Source organism: Helianthus annuus, chromosome 2, assembly GCF_002127325.2.
Source record: "Helianthus annuus cultivar XRQ/B chromosome 2, HanXRQr2.0-SUNRISE, whole genome shotgun sequence".
NCBI classification, from domain to species: Eukaryota; Viridiplantae; Streptophyta; class Magnoliopsida; order Asterales; family Asteraceae; genus Helianthus; species Helianthus annuus.
Genome location: NC_035434.2, coordinates 10,518,556 through 10,543,273, shown reverse-complemented (window position 1 = coordinate 10,543,273; position 24,718 = coordinate 10,518,556). Strand labels below are relative to the sequence as shown.

General features: G+C 36.2%; 2 protein-coding genes across 2 annotated transcripts; one reads left to right on the top strand and one right to left on the bottom strand.

Moving 5' to 3' along the window:
• Nucleotides 1–10,161: 10,161 nt before the first annotated feature.
• Nucleotides 10,162–10,815, top strand: LOC110886641 (leucine-rich repeat extensin-like protein 1). Its single transcript, XM_022134465.1, has one exon. It carries the CDS (start codon nt 10,162–10,164, stop codon nt 10,813–10,815), a length of 654 nt encoding a protein of 217 aa, XP_021990157.1.
• A 1,118-nt stretch (nt 10,816–11,933) lies between these two features.
• LOC110886634 lies at nt 11,934–12,455 on the bottom strand. Its single transcript, XM_022134453.1, has one exon. It carries the CDS (start codon nt 12,453–12,455, stop codon nt 11,934–11,936), a length of 522 nt encoding a protein of 173 aa, XP_021990145.1.
• Nucleotides 12,456–24,718: the final 12,263 nt, after the last annotated feature.

Sequence of the window (24,718 nt, the reverse complement as noted above, 5' to 3'; positions counted from 1 at the left end):
ATGTAAAAGGCAATGCAGAACTTCCAACAGATGAAGACATACCATTCACAGAATTAGTTTTATTACCATTAGCCATATTCACCTTATTAGATTGATTATTATTATTAGCTCTTCTTTTAAACCCAGGTGGATAACCAATGATCTCAAAACATCTATCCACAGTATGACCTAACATGTTGCAGTGTGTACACTTTAAAACAGTATTAGACCCTCTACTACCTTTCTTTCTTGGATCAAAAGATTGATTAGGTTTAGACACAAAAGACACATTCTGAACTTTTGACCCAGTACTGGACATTCTATGTGACTCTTCTCTGGAAATTATAGAGAAGGCCACTTTTACTGAGGGTAATGGTTCTCTTGTTAAAAGATTTGTTCTTACAGACTGATACACATCATCAAGTCCCATAAGAAACTGCATTAACTTTATTAATGTTGAAAAATCATTGAAATCTTTTGCAGCTTGACAAGAACATATAGGTAAATGTAACATGGCATCAAACTGTTTCCACATAGTTGTAAGTTTGTTATAATATTCAGCAACTGTTGTTCCATTTTGAGAAACACTATTAATTTTCTTATACAAATCATAAACAACAGAACCATCAACCCTATAAAAGGACTCTTTAAGGTCTGTCCATACCTCTGAAGCTAACTTAGAAAACACTTGTCCTAAGAAAAGTTCTTCAGATATAGAGTTCAATAACCAAGTAAGAACCACAAAGTTGCACCTATCCCACTGGCTAGCTAATACAGAATCATTTTCAGATTTAACACACTTTCCATCAATAAATCCATATTTATTTTTAGCTTCTAAAGCTAATTTCATAGCACTGGACCATACTGAATAATTTTCTGTACCTTTCAGTTTTATGTTTACAATGGTCAAAGCACTAGAATCACTTGGGTGCAAATATAAAGGATCCCCTATATCTAACTTACCAATTAAGGTAGGTGTAGAACTACTAGTATCACCCATTCAAACAACAACCAAACAAAACTCACAAAATCAAATAAACCAGACAACACAGATATCAAAGAAACCGATAACAACAAAACCTAATAGGCGAAACTGAGTCAGTGTCAAGACTCCAGGTTCATCACTCACAGGTGCCTGGACATGTCTTAACTCAGGAACCTTTTTTCCTAATACACTAATCAAAGAATGACCAAAGAAAACAAACAAGATACACAACAATCAACAAACAATCAGGAGATATCACACACAATAACACAGATATCACACTCAATCAACAACAAGCAATGGTGCCGGTCCTCACTACCCCGACTTCAACTAGTCAACAACAATAAAGAACAGAAAACAAAATGAACGATCTTACAGCGGGTGCGTTTTCTTCCAAAGTAGATCAGAACTATAGCCTTCACTTAGGGCTATAGTTACAGATCAGAAGACAAGAAGATAGTACAACCGGTCAGTTTGCTCTGTAGCCTTCTAGGGTTACAGAGACCAACACGGGTCTTTAACAGCACCAGGTATCTTTGATTTCTCACCAAACCCTAGATTAGGGTTTCAACCTTCACCAAGAACCTTCGATTCACACCAAATGTTCCTGAGAAAGAACCTTCAAAAAAAATCCAGAATCAAACAACAATCAGAGAAATAATCAACAACAAACAAACAGCGGAAGACTCAAAGAACCAAATCAACAGTCAAAAACAAGAGCCAAGATAGCTCTGATACCATGTAAAAATGGTATATGAACCAAAAATCAGTACAAACAACACAACGATAAGCGACAAAACAGCGACAAAACTTTATTATTTAACCAAACCAAAAAACCCCCTTGAAACCCTAGATCTCACCAATAGTGAGATCTATACAAAACAAAGGAAAGAAATACAGAGATTAACTGATACAATCAGTTAATCTTCATAAACTGATACAAACAGATCTCACAAGAGATCAGATCTCACACGAGATCAAACTGAACACAAGAAACCCTAATCGCCTTGATGAGAGAGAACAGATGTTTCGAGAAGATGAACAATAATAATCTAAACACTGTTGAACTCTTTTATATACTGGTAACAACTGAGCTTTCAAGAAACCCCTTGATGTTTCCTCTCTTCACAACAATAGTCCTTAAATGTTACACCTTAGACCCTGGACAATGTTACCTGTACATTACTTGTTAAAAAACTGTTATAACAAGTATAACAAAATTTCAACCGATATAATGTTGCAACATGAATTAAACCATATTGCTCATAATTTAATTTAACACCTTTTAATCTACCATTCAAGAGTTTGGAAACCGAAAAGATATTAGGATTAGTATAATATTTGCCACAGCCTTTTGATAGGTAATGTGTTAGTTGATCTCTTCCTTCTCTATCTATCCCTCCATTCCTCATTTACGACTGGAGACATCTCAGGCACTCGGAACTCGGTTCTGTTCGTCACCTATAATGATGGCCGACAAGTTAAAGAAGCCCACATCACAAAAACCGGATCTGAAACCATTCAAACGTAATCGCTTCGCCGGCGTCACAAGCAACCACCACCGCCCCCGTTTCACTCCGAGTTACATCTGCTGATAGTAGTTGTAGAAGCCACCATCACCGTCGTCGCCTTTGTTCTCCCCAGTTCAGAAGTTCCATGTTAGTGCTCCGAACCAATTCGTAGATGGATTCTAAGGTAAGAAATCTGAGTCTTGATTCGATTGCTAGAAACAATACACCAGACATACGTAAATCAATTTGCGTTTTCTTTTTGTGTTTGAGGGTGAACACTGATCGCTGCGACGTTTCGGTTCTTTGGGAAGAAAACTTACTAGAGTTGCGAAGGTACATTCTCGTTATCAAAAACATTAAACAAAGAAGATGATCGGTTCGTTTTGTGATCTTATATATTAGAATCATGAATATGGCCAGAAACTTGCTTTTCATACACATATTATAATACATATGTGTTAATATATATAACAGAACTTGGTTTTTTAAAATGTTCAAAAAGAATATATTGATTTGCTGGTACATTGTTTTATGTGTATAAAACATATGTATATGTGTTATGTTATGAGTTTCTTAATTTGTGATCATACAAATCATGTTTTATGCAAAGGAAGTTGGAATATGTAAAGGTGATCACTTTTGAGCCGATCACTGTTGGATACATGGACCAGAAGCAATTGGATTAGAAGCAATTAGTTTAGGTTTTGCTGCAAATATTATATATATTTCATGACTTAGAGAAATGACGCTTTGTTGATGAAGATATTGTAACTTAGATCTCAAAAGTGTAATATCCTATAATTTAACATCTTATATTTGTTTAGATAAAGTATTGTGTGTATTGTATTTTATTAAGAAAATGCTGATTACCAATTTGCACCGGTTCGGAATAGCTCATGATTAAGTAAATAAGTAAAGCATAAATGGCGGTTCGGTTTTTGAAATATCTTAATCGCAAGTTTTGGTTTTGGTTTTGGTTTTGGTTATGGTTAAAACCAAACTCACCCGAACAAGTTGTGCACACCCTAAAAATCATCAACGGAAGTATTGTGGTTCCCGTCGTAACGCGCGGGCACCCCACTAGTAGATAATAAACATGGTTGTCACCCAAATAATAAACGTTTTTCCTTTAAAGCTTGGTTACTAATTAATAAAACTAATTTTATGCGACACCCAAATATGCACTTGTTGTCGAAATGTTATGCAAGAAGGCCCCTAGCTTTAATAGTTTAGATAATGCAATTAATAATTTAAACGCACCAGAAAACATGTATTATTGCAATTGTTTAATGTACGAGCAATTTTTCATTTTATTTTACATCATTATTTTTTAATAATTTGTATAAACCAAAACAAATACATGCTTTGTGATCTATAAAGTTGTTTTATAAACGAGTGATGTTAATGAAAATATCGAATACATGAATGACATGTAGATACATTATTCATATTTATTTTTGAAACTAAAAGCATAAGAAAATAATTATGGGTCAATCTAGGACCTCAAAATTCAAAATTTGAGCTATAGAGTTCATTTTTTTTGAAAGTTTTCTTTTTATTTATTTTATTTTTTAGCTATAGAGTTCATTTAATCAAGTCCTTATTGGGTTTAAGTGGACCTATAGCTCAAGTGCTCAACTAAACTCTCTTACAAGTTACTTACACTATTTAACTAACCAGGAGCAAATTTATTATGAATATCATTAAAATTATTCTCATTATATTAATAATTGACTCGTATGATTAACTCATTTTCTTCTCATTAGGTGTGTATGAAAATATCATTTATAATTGATTGACTTTGGACTTTAATAATTGTCATAAAAAAAAATCAAAGAATAGTAAACTCTCACATCATTTTGAAATTGTTAAATAATGTTTAGTTAGATGAGTTTAGCTATCTTGTTTTATGTGACTAGATTGTTAAATACTTTGAATATCTTTGAGTTTGTATTTTTCACGTGTTTTATCATGATTTTTAGTGTTTCTAAACATAAGAGTGGTGGTTTTATTCTAACTAACTATTGTATTTCCTATTATGTAAATAATCATATATTAAAGCTATAGGGTGTGGTCATGACCCTCATGATCACCATGAGTCTTCACATCAGGGCCATGTCACCTACTTCTAATCCATCATCCAAATCCACTACCCTAAGGGTGTGGTCATGACTCAAACCACTATTATTTTACTTTAATTTATTTTTGTGAAAAGGAAAGAAAATATTAAATATGGAAAGTAGGCTCATGGTTGCCATGATTTAATCCATGGGAATCATGGTGGATGAGACAAGGGGGTGGTGTAGCAATCCATTAATGATCCTATGTGGCGATTAATGACCCAACCATGCCCCTCACAACCTATAGCCTAATAACATATTTTGTTTGAATCAAATAAAAAGTAAAATTCTCCTGCAAAAGATACTAATTGATATTGACATTTGATCTCAGTTTCAATGGTTAAGATTGAAAACATCGTAACTTATTTCTTTTATGATGTGTTCCTTTTAACTTATTTTTTTAGATAAAAAGATTTAGTTTTACTTAAGTTCTATACATAATTAAAAGAGTTAATTACATAGTAAGTACCTTTGGTTTGCACAAAATAACATACTTAGGTACTAATAGTTTAAAATCACATTCTAGGGTATTAACTTTTCATTTTGTAACGTTAGGTACTAATAGTTTAAAATCACCTTCTAGGGCATTAACTTTTCATTTTGTAACGTTTAGAGTTATTAACATTAATTGTTTGTTAAATTATTAGTACCTAAGTATGTTATTTTGTGCAAACCACATGGACTAACTATGTTAATACCCTAGATGTTAATACCTCCAAACGTTACAAAATGAAAAGTTAATACTCTAGAAGGTGATTTTAAACTATTAGTACCTAAGTATGTTAATTTGTACAAACCACATGGACTAACTATGTAATTAACTCTAATAAAAAAGCTTTGTCAAACCGACTACAGCTTAGCCGGTTGCTGACTCGCTTTTTGGACCATAGGTCGCCGGTTTGACGGTGGCACCTGAGATTTTTTTTAGTTTAGTTGATTCGTGTTACTCAAAATAGATGACCCATTTAGTTGAAGTTGCCTTTAATTGCTAATTGCAAGTCGCAAGTTTAAGCTTGAATAGGAAAATTGTATTTTCTTTTTGTTATATTTACTTTTAACTTACAAAAACAATTAATATATACAAAATTTATCAAAGCGAATCTATGCTACCATAAAGTCAGGCACCACTAACGAACAAAAGTTATAGACTATGGGTTATTGATGTACTAATCTAACAAGTATCGAAATATTTTTGTATATATCATGACCTTTTCGTCTTGGATTGTCCCAATCGATACTAATAGAGTTTCCGCCATGTACCGCGAGGTCATTTTAATAGTTGTTATAAATACTGAATAAGTTATTCTACTAATTAATCGTGAAAATATTTTAATAATAGTGGAATATTGATTTTAATAAGGGGAGAAATCACGTCATTTCACTCGTTTGTAAATTGAAAATTGTAATGGTTTATATTTGGGGTTTGATGGGCTTAGCCTTTTCTATTGATATATCGGGCTTTTAGTTTTGATATTCTTGTCTTACCAGGCTTTGGTACTCAATTCTTTAAGCCCATTGTTCTTGTACTTGTTGGGCTGATTTGGAATATATCTATTGGGCTTTTCCAAATAAGAAAAAGAAAACATTGTGAAAGTCTAACGGGATGTACTCTTTGGGATTGCTTATTTAGGGTGAGGATCAAATAGGAAGTATAATTTGGGTAGGAAGGATAGGAAGCAATGGGGTTGTGACATGTGGCAAGAGGAAAATAAATAAGGAGGGGCATTTTAGTCAACCAACAATTAGTCTCATGAAACCCTAAATCTAAACAACACAGTTCAAAAAAAACCAGAACGTCTTTCTCTTTTACAATTCATCTCATCCCCACATCACCACCACCACCACCAACCACCACCACCCCCCTGCCACCACTTCGTCGCCCACCGCTACCACAACCGTCACCCCACCCCCACCACTCTGTTACCGTCCACAGCCGAAGATCTCTTAATCCCGATTCAAGCTTGACACATCAGCCTACAAAAGAGATTAACAGATCGGCATCGATGGTGTTCTCTCCGATGCGTCGTTCATCGCCGTCGTCGTCACCGTGAATGTCGAATGGATTGCGTTTTACGGAAGCTGAAGCTGTTGAATGAATTGCGTTTTGCTGTTAAAGGGAGCTATAGGGAATTCTTAATATGCAAAAAGTGATTACGTTGTTGACTGAATTGTGTTTCGGTGTCGCAGCTACTAGGAATATTGTATTTGCCTTTATATAAAACTTGATTATGAAGAAAATTCATCTCTCCATATTTGCAGACTAACCAAACTTTCCAGATACAAGAATACAAGGTGATGTTTTTAAGGTGATTTGAGATTTGAACCTGGCAACTTTGTCACCCGATTGTTTCTTCATCCAATCCCAAATATATCTTCATTCTTGTTTGTTACTGAACTAAAAAAGAATTTTAGTCAACTGTTGCGTTATATGATATTGAGTTATGGATCATTTTATCCTTTGTCTTTTTTATATTTACCCACTATTTTATGATATTCATGCATTATTTTATCCACTGCCTTTGATACCTAATATCTTTTGTTTGTAACCACTGCGTTTTAGATATAAATGGATCAATTGCGTTTTATTTTGTTTGGATCAGTTGCCTTTTAGATATTATAAATGGATACACAGCATTTTAATACAAAATATATAACATCTTATATATAAAAGACACATTTTTATGTGTTTTTATCTATTGCGTTTTAGAAAGAACATTTTCCTTTATGTTTTTAGGCCATTGCGTTTTAGAAAAAAAGTCATTTTTAAGTGTTTTCTGGCCATTGCGTTTTAGGAAAACACATTTTTGAAGTGTTTTTAGGCCATTGCGTTTTAGAAAAAAAGACATTTTTAAGTGTTTCTGGCCATTGCGTTTTAGGAAAACACATTTTTTGAAGTGTTTTTAATCCATTGCGTTTTAGGTAAAACACATTTTTATGTGTTTTCAGTCCATTGCGTTTTAGAAACTACACTTTCTTTTGAGTTTTTAGGCTATTGCGTTTTAGAAATAACACATTTCTTTGTGTTTTCTGGCCATTGCGTTTTACAAATAAGACATTTCTTTGTGTTTTTGGTGCATTGCGTTTTAGAAAAATGTCATTTTTAGGTTTTTTTTCCATTGCGTTTTACGCAACTGGGTTTTTCCATTGTGTTTTACGCAACTGGGTTTTCAAAATTTTTTTTCGAAAATATAGCAATAGTATACTCGTTTTAAAGATAAAAAAACACTCGTTTTTTTGGTGCAATTTTTATAAAAAAATAATGTCGTATGAAAGAGTTATTAACGTTTAAAAAATGAGGGGGAATTGGAGGAGAGAGAAACTATTGCCTTGTATTGACTAGAATGCCCCTAAACAAACTCACGCGCCTCTTTTCTTCCCTTAAATTTCCATCATTTAATCTTAGCCCTTGATTAACTAAATTGATGGTCAAGATCACTTCCTAGCCTTCCTAGCCAAATAAACTTCCTATTGTATCTCCACCCTGCTTATTTAACTCTATTTTTTTTTTCAAAAATGCTTATTGACTCATTGCTTTTTCAAAAGGAGTTTTTCAAAAATTGTTTGGATTAGCTTTTGTGGTGAGAAATAATAAAATAGCTAAAAAGGATATAATGAGTTTCCATGTTTAGTTATAGAGATACCGACGAGTATGAGACCAACTTTGACAGCTTTAGCATTATCTTTAACAAAACCTTGTGTCCAAAATTCAATTTTCAACGCAACTTAAAACTAACTTAAACCTTAAGATATTCGTCCATGGCTTTGTAGCCTAGTATCTTAGGGGTAGGATAAGGCTTAGTGATCTTTTGGTCCTGGGTTCGATTCTCACAAAGGTTTTTTTTCTAGATTTATTGGGTTTTCTCCTGAATTGGTGTATATGCATTATAGCCTAGTGGAGATTGATATGATCGGGTGGTTCCACTGATGGCATGATGATACTTCAATGGTCCGTTAATGAATCAAATTTGCCGTTTAAAAAAAACCTTAAAATATTCAACTACCCTTTTAACAGTTTTATAGTATTAATAATTCAAAGTTATTTATAACAACATAATCTTTATTATATTTCTTTAAGATCATACAATATAATAATATACATGGTTTGATGCAACTAAACATGTTTCTATAATCGGGCAGATATTGGATAATATCATATCCGTCTCAAACCCATCAACCTTTTAAAGCTAATCTCATACCCAATAATCAATATAATAACCAAATACTAGTCGCTAACATAACACGTATCCTCATACTGTGAAACACAGTAGATAAAGCGTTTATTTAACCCTTGTGTTGTTTAGTGGTATGGTCTCTCCTCTCTATCATGAGTGGAGGTTGCGAGTTCAAATCCAGCAAGACGGAGGTATAGATGATTAATAGGAGTAGGATTATTTTCGATTTAGAAAAAGAAAATCTAAACCTTGCATTGAATGTTTGGCACACTTCAAAAGAAGAAAAACACACCCTCTTATTTAATTCCCATTCCCATTCCCACAACTGTATATTTACTAACCATCCATGCAACTCATATTCCAAAGGCTTGCCGTTTACTTTGGCCAATACTAACACAATATCTACTTTTAGGGTATTATTCAATTATTAAAAAAATTCAAAGGGTGTAAGGATGTAATAAATTTCTTCCACTACATCTCAAAATTAATTGTCTAAATACATAAAAAAAAGTTTCACCCATCTACTTTATTTTTACGAATAGTTAATTGTCTAAATACATAAAAAAAAAAAAAAAAAAAAAATTCACCCATCTACTTTATTTTTACGAATAGAGGTGGCCTAAACCCAATGACCTCTCGCTTAAATGGTAAGAGAACTTGAGTTTTTTTTTTTTTTTTTTTTTTTTGAAAACTAAAGTTCAATTTCTATTTGGTGCAAAAAAGAAGTTAGGTACTGGTGGGCAGTGATAGGAGACCCAGTGAAACCTGGGTTCGATCCTTGAGTCAAACGGTTATAGTGGTAATTTACCGTCGTGTCTACGGGCGGGTGGGTTATCGGGTTTTCCCCAGAAGTGGTGGTGGACCACTCGGGTTACTCTCGGAGTACTCCTTTGTCCAGTGGATGCTCCAAAAGTGCTCGGGATTGATTTGTTGACCGTTAAAAAAAAGGTGGCCTAAGGAGGAATAAAGTAAAGCTAGGGTTTGACTAAATTCTAGGAAAAAGTTTATATATATTCATGAATTATAGGATTGAAGCAATTTTTGTAACGAAAAAGCCCTATATTCATTATTTACTTTGGATCCCGAACAAGCTTGAGACGGTAATGTTTACGAATCAACAAGCTAGCGTGGACCCCGGTTAAGATAACATAGTTTGGTTGAAGTGGGACAACACGGCTCTCCAATTTAGAGAATGCGATAGCCTAATACAAGAAATTCGCTGCTCTATAAAAAATATATGTTTGACTTTTTTACAACTTAAACCACATACAAAGTCAAAGGGTTGACCATGCAATTTTGCAGGCTATAATGACAGTTGATAATTAAGAGCAAGTGAGCTCCTCTATAAATACCACTCAAATGTTTTGCTACTCCACCACAGTCCATATTCCACAATGGTGAAACTACAAACCTTCATGACTTTGCTAACATTCTTATTGCTTTCTTCCACCGCCACCGCCACCACCCGTCACGCCACCCTAGGCCGCCGCGGTCTAGCAACATATTGTGACCCCGTTTTCGGAACCTGTACCCAATACCAATGGCCATTTTCTCCCATCATTTCCAACCACCACTATATACCTAGATCATTTATCCGCCACCAGTCTCCGCCGCTCCTCGCCGGTTCATTGCCACCCGTAGTAGTCCCGTCACCGCCTCCCGTGTTTACAAACCCCTCTTTCACACCATCATCTGGTTACGCAAACCCGACTTTCTCACCACTAGTTGCATCACCACCACCACCAGGAAACACCATCCCTAGTGTTTTCCCTGAACTGCCGCCAAATGGCGGTTATATAACGTATTCTCCACCGGTTGGTGGTAATCTACCACCAATCATGGGTAAGAATCAGCCTGGGGTGGTCTTTATGTCACCACCCCAACAAAGGTGGTCAGCACCTGCTGGTGCTGACCTCCCGCCAATTGTTGGAGAACTGCCACAACAACGGCCGGAAGATGTCGTAATGCCGCCGCCAGTGGGTGGCAATGCTAGGATGAAAGTGAAACCACAATTACCACCAGTAGTGCAATCCCCTCCTGCTGCCTAATTAAGTGTTGTTTGTCTAGTTAATTAGCTAAAGTTTGTGATCTAAGTATGAATGTATGGTTAACACTATGATGTTTGCAATTGTCTACTATTTACTAATGAATTAAATATTTTATATCTATGATCTAGTGATGAATTTACTTCTTGGAATAATACATGCAATAAAGGCATAAGTTATATTAACAATTTATATTGTGTAACGTGAACGTGAACACGACCCGTTTAATATAATTATTTAAACGTGTCAATCGGGTTGTTGGGGTTGTGAACAGAATGACGGGTCAAAATAGGTTAATGGGCTTATATGTAACTATGTAACATGATAGGTGATGGACCAAAATAATACTTGTGACAACCAAATATATCCAAATCCATATCAAGCACAAGCACATAAGATTAATTACTAAAAAATATTGAAAAATGACTAAGTTCTTCATTTCTTCTCATGCAATGATCTAAACCTCGACATTTTATACCAGGCTATGAATTGATACCTATATGTAGAGGGTTAGAGATAGGGTTGCAAACGAGCCGAGCTACTTGAGTAGAGCTACTCAAACTCGGCTCGAAAAAAGCTCGAATGAGCGTGTATAATATATATTTATATATATAATAATTACCATTTATATAAATATGAAAAAATAACTAAATAAACGTGTATAATAATTATTATAATTAATATAAATTATTAATAAATACTAAACAAATCGAGCTTGAAAAATTACCAACAAGTCAAGCTCAAACTCGAGCTTTCATATGTTAAACGAGCTTGAGCTCGACCTCAAGCTCGACTCGACTCATTTGCACCCCTAGTTTGAGATCAATCTAGTTTAAGTCACAAAGATAAGTTTGAATCCTTAATTTTGTGTTCCTCAGTTATGTTATAAAAGAATATCATGATTGTCAAAAACAAATTAACAATCAAATCTTAACAATATTTTTTTCTTCTGAAAAATCCTCAAACTTAAACAAGTTAACATGTCAACTAGTTTATTTAATAGGTCAACCCCAACACAACACGACACGACACGACACGACACGGCACGGCCCGCTTCATTAACAAAAACCAACCCACAAAACGGGGCGGCCCAACACACAAACACTTACATAATTACAAAGTTACACCAAACCATTCCATGAAACTGTTCTAGATTTAGATCTATTGCTATACCACAGAAAACTCGTAGCCTTCACATCCTTGATTATATCTTCCACCCGACTTTGTTTATTCTCGAACTTTAACTTGTTTCTCGCACGCCAAATACACCAACACCACACCTTAACAATACATTCAAAAGCCTCCTTAGCACCTCCAGTTAAACCTACCGATTTATATTTTTCCAAAAGGTCTCCAACCGAACCTGCAACGAATGGAGACACTCTGCACCAAGTTCCAACATAGTGCCAAATTCGAGCAGCAATGTAACAGAAACAGAACAAATGCCTAGCCGATTCCTCGCTCGAGTTACACATGGAGCAGGTGTCGTCTTCAATATCAATATTTCTCGTCTTTAAAGCATTCGCGATTGCAATACGACCCATTTCAGCTCTCCACCAAAGAACATTACATTTCAAAGGAACTAGATTACTCCAGTTCATAATATAAACATTGTTATTTATAGCCCCGCCTCTAGCCAACATCTTCCTCACCGCTCCCACCAAAAATTCTTCATTCAACGGCCCTGTCCACTTCCATCGATCCCGCTGATTAGAAAGCCGAACCAAGTCCAAATCTCTTCTAAGCCAGTTCACTTCGTACACATCCCAAAACGACTAAGGTCCACGATTCCAGTTCCAAGACGCCTCTCCTCCGCTCGGGTTCGCATTCACCCAATCCGCCACATTACACTTTTTATTAACTTCAAACTTAAACAAATTCGGGTAAATATCTTTGAGCGCTTCATTATGAATCCAAGGGTCAATCTAAAAAGAAATATCTTGACCGTTTCCGACTTCTCCTTTAAAAAAATTCTGAAGCGGTGTGTCTTCAATCAAGGTTCTAGCGATAGTCTTAACTATGTTCTTCCACACACCACTTATACTTTTCTTGACTGGTAAAAAATCTCAACTTCTTTTACTCGAGTGAATCGCGTCTACCACCTTAACCCACAACTGATTTTTGTCATTCTTATACTGCCCACCCCATTTTGATAGAAGCGCTATATTCGTGTTAATAAGCTTACTTAGTCTGAGACCTCCCTCCTCTTTCACTTTTGTTACCCTATCCCACGCCACCCAATGCATTCTTTTAGTCTCTTTCGTGCCCCTCCATAGGAATCTTCTTATAAGCTTTTCCTCATCTTCTATAACTCTTTTAGGAGCCTTATATATCGAGAGATAATATATAGGCAAACTTTCAAGAACCGACTTTATAAGCGTTATCCTCCCTCCAATAGATAAAACATTTGCCTTCCAATAAGATAATCTTCCTTCCAACACATCATAAACCGGCTTCCGGTTGTTTATCCGATTCATATTAGCTCCCACCATCAAACCACGATATTTGAAAGGAGGAGTACCCGTCTTGTATCCCACCATCCTAGCTTTTTCTTTCACTCCGTAATATCCACTCCAATACCGTACAAGTTGGATTTCACGAGATTAATTTTTAACCCCAAGCATATATGAAAGATCCGGAGGATTTCTCACTACATTCCCGATGTCCGTTTCCTCCCACTTCCCCAGAATAATACCATCATCCGTGTACAATAAGTGGGAAATGTTAGGGCCGCCATTTGGTGTTTAAATACCACTCAGCACACCTGCTTCCTTAGATGCATCCAACATACAAGACAAATTTTCCATAACAGTTAAAAATAAAAAGGGGGAAAGAGGGTCACCTTAGCGCATTCCTTTTCCGCATTGAAACTCAAAAGTGGGTGAACCATTCACTAGAACTGAAGATCTCGTCGATGATAGCACTCCTTGAATCCACGAGCACCACTTCCTCGGAAAGCCCATTTGATCTAGCGTATCGATCACAAATTTCCAATTCACATTATCACACGCCTTTTCGAAATCGATTTTGAGGATGAAATCTTGCCTTTTATTCTTTTTACTCCACGCTATAAGCTCATTCACCACCAATGGCCCATCCAATATAAGTTTACCTTTCATGAAAGCCAACTGGGAATCCGATATGACATCTTCCAACACAATTGTAAGTCTATTTGCTAACACTTTTGAAATCACTTTACTAACGATTCCCACGAGATTGATGGGTCCATAATTATTAAGCTCCACTGGGTCTTTAACTTTAGGGATAAGAGTGATAAACGAGGAGCCACTACCAACATTTATTTTGTCATCAACGTGGAATTGGTTCAAGACATTTAAAAAATCATTTTCGAAAAAATTCCAAAAATGTTTAATGAATCTCGTATTGAACCCATCTGAACCTGAGGCTTTATCGTCCCCACACTCAAAGACTACCTCTTTAACCTCACGGTTAGAGAACAAAGCGATCAACTCAACTTTATGTTCCTCAGTAATCTTCTTCATGTTGGATCGAGTAAGCCCGGGTCTGTTAGGGTTAGTTTCAATAAACCGTTTTCTAAAAAAACCGAACACCTCCTTTTTTATTAAAGTCGGCTTCGTCTCCCACACCTCTCCCACATTTAAGCCCAAAATAGAGTTTTTTGCCTTTCTATATTAATCAACCGTGAAAGAACTTAGAGTTCTCATCCCCGTCGATAGCCCATTTAATCCTAGATCTCTGTTTCAGCTCTTTGTTCTTCTTGATCTCCATCTCCTTTATAATTTTCTTGTTTTCCATAAGAGCCTATTGACGTGGTGTCGAGTGTGTATGAATTTTCACTATATTTTTAATTATTTTTTACTCTTTTATCAAGCTTTAAATTTATAAAACACGATATAACACTATCACTCTCTACAACACGTTAGGGTAAGTGCACTCATCGTTGGCGTAGTATAGTGATGGTAAGATACCGAGGTCGTCCAAGGGCACAAGAGAATACCGATTTATCGTCAAAGTCTAATCGACCTAAATTTTGAGAAAAAAGTTTTTAAACAAGTAAAAATAAAGAAAGAAACTAAAATAAGCAAAAAAAAAAGAATCACTTGGTTCCGACTCATCTTTTATGTATCATTTGATGATTTCTGCATTTTGGGTTTATTAAGAGATTATCTTAGTTATAGTAGCATGTCCTTCTTTTGGAGGCAACGCAACCCTCAGCCATATTGGTCTGAGTCAGCGGGGATACAGTCTCGCAAGACCGGAATAATGAAAGCTAATTAAGTAAGTTATTAATGCAAAATGTGGCATGTCCCTCTTTTGGAGGCAACGCTACCCTCGGACATATTGGTCTGAGTCAGCAGGGATACAGTCCCTCAAGGCCGGTTTAAAGTTTTAATAGTAGTTTATTTATAAGGGATTCAAGTGGTTCTTACTTCCCCCGATTTGATGCTATCTTCCTCAAAGGAAGTCCTAGTAAGCTTCAATCAAGTTCTCGCAGGATCTATACACTTAACGAGGCAAGAACTTTACCCAAACTAAGATTGTATGTTGTATCTCACCTCGTCTAAACCATAAAACCCAAAGGCTCTTTCACTTTAAGCATATTGAGAAGTCCCACATCGGTTAGATAAAGAAATGTAGGTCCCCTCTACTCTCTATAAAAATCAAAGCAACATAAAAAACGGGTTGACGGTTGAACCGGGTTTACTCTTAAACCGGCTGGTTCTTAGCATAACGCTTTAAGGTATGCCAACCGGACCGCCTGTGTAAGCGAATCCTTGTCCGGTCGGTTAAACCGGCTGGTCCGGTCCGTCTATCAAAATAGTTCTAATCATCATTGTCTTCATCTTATCTACACTCTATTGTGAACTAGAAAACCTTGTGTCATTTACGATGCTTTAAGAAATCCCTTGGTTTTGTATTTTTAATTTTAACTTGATGTTTCAGAAATTGATCGTATGGAAAGAGGGAAAACCCAGCTAAAGCAGATAGTGTTTTCATGTTCTCTTAGTGAGATTCAAGATCAGAACCTAACCTCTATGAATACCAGGTCTTACTTGTTTTAGATTCATTGAATACAACATCGATTATAATAATAATTTATTAATGTTTATTTACCCATGCATGGCTTCTAAACCCATCCATATGTTTGTTTTTCTGAATCGTATGTGTGGGCTAGTTAACCAAAACGTCCCGAAAATTGAACCGAAACCAAACCGGTTTGAAACCGATTATGTAGAAACCAATTTGGAACCGTAGGTTTGTAATTCTTACCACCAAAACCGGGAAAAGGAACGTAAACCAGTAAAAATAGGCCAAAAGTCGGTTAAAACTAGTCTGGTTTTGACTTTTGTTGACCAAATTAAACCGTTTTCAACCCGAACACGGTTGGGATTTTTAAACCTGTTTGTGCACCTCTAGACTGTCAAATTTGAATCAAAAGCAGATTGTGATTGGTGGACAATCATTAAATGTGTTTTACTTTGGTTAGTTTAATACAAGCTATATAGGTTGTCAATAAATATAAATAAATTTAATGAGGCATTTGCATTAATTAATTCGGTTATGCATGGTTACATATTCCTTATTAAGGCACTTGTTTTAAAAAAATAGAAAACATCATCAAACGCAAAAAAAAAATATTACATAAGATTGAGCCTCGAAACAACTAAAAGGGGATGGCCCAATTGTTTCACCAAAAAATTATTCATGTGATGCTTGATTCCAACAAATTATTTATGGGCCGTTGTACATGGATTGTTGTCGGGCCATATATGGGCTTCAAATGTTCCTTCTTTGTTGTCTTTCAAGCACCGATTGTTAAGAGGTTTTTTGGCATCCGGCATCTTGCATATTGTCTTTTAGGTCAGAATCTAGTTTGACACTTTCATATCAATACAAATGATATTATTTTCTTTCTTAAGTCAACATTTACTTTCTCTTAATCGGTTTGCTGATGTCCATTTCATAATCCTTAGTTGGCATCTAAAAAATAAAGTTTCTATCGGTTGGCGTCTAAAAAATAAAGTCGCCTCTCAACAGGTTGAAGGTATTCATGTTGTTTAGTCAGTGGACATAATCAAGCAGTGTAGGTACCTACAGGCCATTAAGGTTTGGGATGTATTGCAGTGGGAGCATATTCCCCAACTCATTGAACGACTCGAGTCCATATTGTCGACGGCATATTGTGATGAATATATTTAACGTTGCACAACTAAACATCGTGAGGGGTATGATACTTTGCTGACTCAATCTTTTTAATCTTAAGAGGTGATGATTACTTCTATTTCCTTCTTATTTCTGCAGGAATCGTGAACTTCCATTAAGTTGGCCCGCCTCTGAAGAATTCAATATATACCAGAGCGAAGTGACTCCTGGCATAAATTATCTTGAAAATTTAAAAAGAAGTGAAAGCTTATTACTTATGAATTTCTACACCTTGTCAAGTAAGGTGGTGAAAAGTTTGCTTTCCAACAATGGTCATCACCTCCCATTCCAACTCACCCATGAGTAGATGTGTATAATTCTCATTAGTAAATGCTCCTTCATAATCGGCCGATTGGGAACTGGCAAAAGGATAGTTTTGACCATGAAACTGCTCGAAAACGAATGTATTTTACGTGTTCTTTCCGAAGAGCATAACGAAGCAGAATGCAGCCGAATTAAGGATGTTGATGATTCTGAAAGTACCAAGCCAACTCTTTTTGAAACTAAACCCTAGGTTGTGCTCTTATGTGAAGAATCATTTGTCCCAATTTGCAAGGTCCACATATACCAAATTCCTATAACTTTTATTATTGTTAATCTCTCCATACAATGATTATGTATTCTGATATCAAGATTTGATTTTTTTGACAGTGTTTCATGTCCTCAAGCAGAGTTCAATTTTGAGGACAGGGATATCCCAAATTTGTTGGTTGGAATTCCTATAGAAAGATATCCTCTTGTATTAACTTACCAAGAGTTTCTGTTGTTGCAAGATGGCACGTTGGAAAGTTCGTTTTTTGAGAGATTTCATGAGGTAAGAAGAAGTTCTCATGTTGGATCAGTTGCATTGCAAAGTTCAGTTAAATCAAAGGAAGTCACTTTGAGATGTTTCATTCAGATTACAAGCCTCGGTTCGATTCAAAGCTCAAAAAGAAACTCGATCCCTCTTGATTATACATGGAAATTGTTTCACACATAAAAGGGGGTCAGCAAAAACTGGGGAAACCATTGATGGTAAAATGAGTCTTGAAGGTTATAGATCACTAGTAGAAAATCACACCTCCACATTGATAAATGAGAGAAAAGAGAACATTTACACCCTCTATCAAGTCTATGATAATAGGAAGAGTGAATGTGGGGAATTTGATTGGTCTGATGTAGTAATCGACATCCACCATCGCTTTAAAAAAAGTAGAATATAAAGGTGACATGATGGATTTCATCTACATCGATGAGGTTCAAGAATTCACTACGAGGTAGATTCTGCTCTTTAAATACATCTGTAAAAATGTCAGTGGGGATTTTACATTTGCGGGTCATACCGCGCAGACGGTTGCAAGGGGAATCGACTTTAGGTTCGAGGATATCCGTTCCATGTTTTACAAAGAGTTTCTTGTATATGAAAAAGAAGACAGAGGGCGTGTATCTGAGATTTTGCAGTTGAAACAAAACTTTAGGAGTCACTCAGGTAGGTATTTTGAGCTTAGCTCAGAGTAATATAAACCTTATTTACCATTATTTTCCTCAAAGGATTGATATATTGGAGCCCGAAAGAAGTTTGGTGTACAGGGAAGATCTTGTGTTGTTGGAGTCCGATAACAGTGAAAAGGCTATTGTGAGACTCTTTAGTAGGAATGGGACTGATGCAGAAGTTGGTTTGGGAGTTGATAAGGTGGTTCTTGTCTGTGAAGAGGTAGAAAAAATAGTGATTAAAAAATATACCGGAAGGGGGGATCTTGTTTTTACTATAGCAGAGTCCAAGAATCTTAATTTGAGGTCAGCCCTATTCTTTTTGTGTCATGAAGAGATTAAAAAAATAATATATTTTTTCCTTTTTGTGATTTTAATGTTTCACTTGCATGGTTTTCACGATGTGATACTATATATTTTTGTGGGGGCTTCCCCTTTTAAGCACCAGTGGAAAGTAATATATGAGTTAATAGAGAAAGAATATATGCTTGATAAGGAACATTTTGAGTCATTCCCACCTTCAACGAGTGAAAACATAGTCTCTTGTGTCACACCCCGACAACACGGGCCGGTCCTGAGCTATTGGTACCATTTTAAAGCAGCGGAAAAACTTTGTCTAAGAATTCTATTGAATTTGAACGCCTTTCAAACAAAGGTTCCACTTATTCCATCCGTGTCATTGCCAAAATACCTGAGAAAACATGTTAAAATGTGTCAACACAAAGGTTAGTGAGTTCACGCAGGTTTAATTTCGAATTAAATAACCAAAATATTTTCCAGTTCTAAAAGACATGACAACTCTAGACCAACGTGTAACATCGTAAACTAGCAAGGAATACGAAATTTCGCAACCATGAGCCCATAATCAAAACGAGACTTTCTTTGTTTCCCTTATAAAATTCTTTCAACATATATCCCTTGTCCAAAATCAGAGCGGCCAAATACCAGCTTGGGTTCGTCAAAACTCGATAGATCTATCAATATATGTTGTGTCCCCCCTGCAAGAGGCTAATGATTATGGCGACACGGAAAAGTTCCATGGATAAGCCCTCAATTTGGTAAGTAAAGGCCCTTATTCAAGGCCAACAAGCTTACACTATAACGTTGTCTATTAACCATGTCAACTCAAATAAAACAATATAAAGCATGTTTCTCCCATATTTTTTAAAACATAATTTAAATAGGGGCCGTGAAAACTCACCAGCAATCATAGCTTTAAGCAGCAATCGTCCAAATAATGCCCGACCTATCAACACCCTATATACGAGGGACACTTTGATAATCACACTACTAGTTTATCATGTAAGTTGTTCACCAAACTCACTAGACTCGATAAAACATTTCCTTTTAAAATAAAACCCATTACTCAAATGACCCATTGGTGACTCAAAGACCGGTGTGTTAATATATTATAAGTAATTAATCACATCTTGTTAAAATCATTGTTATTATCTAGCACCTTTGGTTAAAGAAACCAACATGTCACTAAGGCAATTTACGTGCATCCAGACTAACTTTGGTGTCTTATCCACATAATCTCATCATGTTAATCATCATTTAGCAACTAAGTCACCATAATAACAAGTATCACACTTGCCATTCACACAAAATGTTTCCTATGCGAAATCTACTAAAACATGCAACACTTCTCATCTTAAAATAACGTCACACATGCCATTCACACAAAATGTTTCCAAGGACACAAAAGCTTTTAATACGGTTTAACGTCAACGTCTAATCGACCCAAATTTTGAGAAAAAGTTTTTAAACAAGTAAAGATAAAGAAAGAAACTAAAATAAACAAACAAAAAAGAATTAGTTGGTTCCGACTCATCTTTTATGTATCATTTGATGATTTCCGCATTTTGGGTTTTTAAGAGATTATCTTAGTTATAGTAGCATGTCCTTCTTTTGGAGGCAACGCAACCCTCAGCCATATTGGTCTGAGTCAGCGGGGATACAGTCCCCCAAGACCAGAATATTGAAAGATAATTAAGTAAGTTATTAATGCAAAATGTGGCATGTCCCTCTTTTGGAGGCAATGCTACCCTCGGACATATTGGTTTGAGTCAGCAGGGATACAGTCCCTCAAGGCCGGTTTAAAGTTTTAATAGTAGTTTATTTATAAGGGATTCAAGTGGTTCTTACTTCCCCCGATTTGATGCTATCTTCCTCAAAGGAAGTCCTAGTAAACTTGAATCAAGTCCTCGCAGGATCTATACACTTAACGAGGCAAGAACTTTAACCAAACTACGATTGTATGTTGTATCCCACCTCGTCTACACCATAAAACCCAAAGGCTCTTTCACTTTAAGCATATTGAGAAGTCCCACATCGGTTAGATAAAGAAATGTAGGTCTCCTCTACTCTCTATAAAAATCAAAGCAACACAAAAAATGGCGGTTGAACCGGGTTTACTCTTAAACCGGTTGGTTCTTAGCATAACGCTTTAAGGTATGCCAACCGGACCGCCTGTGTAAGCGAATCCTTGTCCGGTCGGTTAAATCGGCTGGTCCGGTCCGTCTATCAAAATAGTTCTAATCATCATTGTCTTCATCTTATCTACACTCTATTGTGAACTAGAAAACCTTGTGTCAACGGTGCTTTAAGAAATCCCTTGGTTTTGTATTTCTTATTTTCACTTGATGTTTCAGAAATTGATCGTATGGAAAGAGGGAAAACCCAGCTAAAGCAGATAGTGTTTTCATGTTCTCTTAGTGAGATTCAAGATCAGAACCTAGCCTCTATGAATACCAGGTCTTACTTGTTTTAGATTCATTGAATACAACATTTAATATCATGATAATTTATTAATGTTTATTTACCCATGCATGGCTTCTAAACCCATCCATATGTTTGTTTTTCTGGATCGTATATGTGGGCCAGTTAACCAAACCGTCCCGAAAATCGAACTAAAACCAAACCAGTTTGAAACCGATTATGTAGAAACCAAATTGGTACCGTAGGTTTGTAATTCTTACCACCAAAACCGGTAAACGAAACCGAAACTAGTAAAAAATAGGCCAAAAGTCGGTTAAAACTAGTCTGGTTTTGACTTTTGTTGACCAAACTGAACCGTTTTCAACCCGAACACGGTTGGGAGTTTTAAACCTGTTTGTGCACCTCTAGACTGTCAAATTTGACTCAAAAGCAGATTGTGATTGGTGGACAATCATTTAATGTGTTTTACTTTGGTTAGTTTAACACAAGCTATACATGTTGTCAATAAATATAAATAAATTTAATGAGGCATTTGCATTAATTAATTCGGTTATGCATGACTACATATTCCTTATTAAGGCACTTGTTTTAAAAAATAGAAAAAATCACCAAACGCAAAAAAAAAGTATTACATAAGATTGAGCCTCGAAACAACTAAAAGGGGATGACCCAATTGTTTCACCAAAAAGATATTCATGTGATGCTTGATTCCAACAAATTATTCATGGGTCGTTGTATATGGATTGTTGTCGGGCTATATATGGGCTTCAAATGTTTCTTCTTCTAACCAAACCTTTTGCATGGAATTATTGTTTTTTTCCTTTTTTGTTGTCTTCCGAGCATTATTATTAAGAGGTTTTTTAGCATCCGGCATCTTGCATATTGTCTTTTAGGTCAGAATCTAGTTTGACACTTTCATATCAATACAGATGATATTTTTTCCTTTCTTAAGTCAACATTTACTTTCTCTTAACCGGTTTGCTTGCTGATGTCCATTTCATAATCCTTAGTTGGCATCTAAAAAATAAAGTTTCTATCGGTTGGCATCTAAAAAATAAAGCCGCCTCTCAACAGGTTGAAGGTATTCATGTTGTTTAATCAGTGGACATAATCAAGGAGTGTAGGTACCTACAGGACATTAAGGTTTGGGATGTATTGCAGTGGGAGCATATTCCCCAACTCATTGAACGACTCGAGTCCATATTGTCGATGACATACAGTGATGAATATATTAGACGTTGCACGAAGAAACATCATTAGGGGTATGATACTTTGTTGACTCGATCTTTTTAATCTTAAGAGGTGATGATTACTTCTTGATGTGTGTAAAATGCAACATATAAAACACATCAATTAAGGCATAAAACTAACCCTTTTTAAGTACTAATGTTGGAAAAAGAGTGTTTTTGTCTTCCTTTTGTATTTTCAGGATGAAATGAGCTCAAAATCACAAAAGAAGCAAAAAGACCACTAATTCTACCATAAATACAAGAAAAGGAACAAAAGTAAACTGCCCGGACCCTCAACAGCACCTCCCAAGACAAAGAGAAGAGAACAGAGTCTGAACACGCCCCGTGTCCAGTGAACACGGGGGCGTGCCCAGGAAGCAGCAGAAAAGACAAACCAGTAGAAGCTTCCATTGCTCACCACGGGGCCGTGCCCAGCGGGCACGGGGGCGTGTTGAAAGTACAGCAGGCGCATTAATTGTAATTCGCAATTACAATTAATGAAGAGAGAGAATGTCAGACGGGCACGGGGCCGTGTCCAGCGGACACGGGGCCGTGTCCAGCGTTCTGTTCAGCCTATAAATAGAGGAGCTTGGTTTCATTCTCTCTCATCCCTTGGCACACCACCTCTCTCACACTTCATCCACCACCCACCACCACCATAACACCATCATCCACCACCATCATCCATTGTCCATCGTAGAGTGTGTGAGTCGTCTCGGGATCCAAGATTGATCGTAAGAGTTCTTGACAATCAAGGCCATGTTTGCCTAAGTCTCTTACATCACTTGGTGAAGACAAGTGTTTAGTATAATACTTTTTATTTTTAATCTTTTGCACTTTTTATTTGGTTTTGTATTAATGACTTTAATAACTAGTTACTTATGTTGAAGGTGATCTTTCCTTATCGTTTGTCCGTGGTGTCTTGGCGTTATTTTACTGTCTATATAAAATAAAAGATTTTCACCATTCATATCTCCACGGTCTATATGGAGGTATGTTGGCTACCTGGTCGGGGGTTAAGGGAACGGTTTGGTAAGGGTCTTGCCCTTGTTCAGCGTTTAGAGGTCCTGCTTGGGACCTGGGTCAAATTTAGTAGGATCTCCTTCAATGCCCATAGGTATTGGATGGCGGGGATCCAAACTCTTTGACCCCCTCATAAGCTAACTACTATTAATACTATAACCCGGCTATTTAGGACTGTATCCCTGCTGACTCAGACTACTTAGCCGAGGGTAACGTCACCGCCAAAAGCGGGGCCTACCATAATTTGCATTAATAACTTAATTCATTATCTTTCAATAATCCGACCCTTTAGGATTGTATCCTTGCTGACTCAAACTACTGGGTTGAGGGTAACGTCGCCTTCAAAAGAGGGGCCTACTACAATAACTAAGATAATCTCTTAAACAAGTGCAAAAGTGCGAAAATAATCAAAGGTTATACTAATACACGAGTCGGATCCAAGTGATTCATCTTGTCTATCTGTTTTTATTTTATTTTCTTTTTCAGCATTTAGTTAGTTTTTATCTTTCTTAGTTTAAAACATTTTTCTAACTTTTTGATTTGATTAGACGTTGAGGATAAACCGGTATTAAAAGCTCTTGTGTCCTTGGACGACCTCGGTATCTTACCAACACTATACTACGTCCACGATGGGTGCACTTGCCCATATGTGTGTTTAGTGTTAGTGAAGATCGTGTTTTATAAATTTAAAACTTGGCTAAAAGTGTAAAAAGGGCTTAAATAAACATCTAAAAATATATTACACTACACACGCATCACTTCTATTTCCTTCTTATTTCTGTAGGAATCGTGAACTTCCATTAAGTTGGCCCGCCTCTGAAGACTTCAATATATACCAGAGCGAAGTGACTAAGAGCGAAGTGACTCCTGGCATAAACTATCTTGAAAATTTAAAAGTAAGTGAGAGCTTATTACTTATGAATTTCTACACCTTGTCAAGTAAGGTGGTGAAAAGTTTGCTTTCCAACAATGGTCATCACCTTCCATTCCAACTCACCCATGAGTAGATGTGTATAATTCTCATTAGTAAATGCTCTTTATAATCGGCCGATTGGGAACTGGCAAAAGGATAGTTTTGACCATGAAACTGCTCGAAAACGAATGTATTTTACGTGTTCTTTCCGAAGAGCATAACGAAGCAGAATGCAGCCGAATTAAGGATGTTGATGATTCTGAAAGTACCAAGCCAACTCTTCTAAGACAACTCTTTTGAAACTAAACCCTTGGTTGTGCTCTTATGTGAAGAATCATTTGTCCCAATTTGCAAGGTCCACATA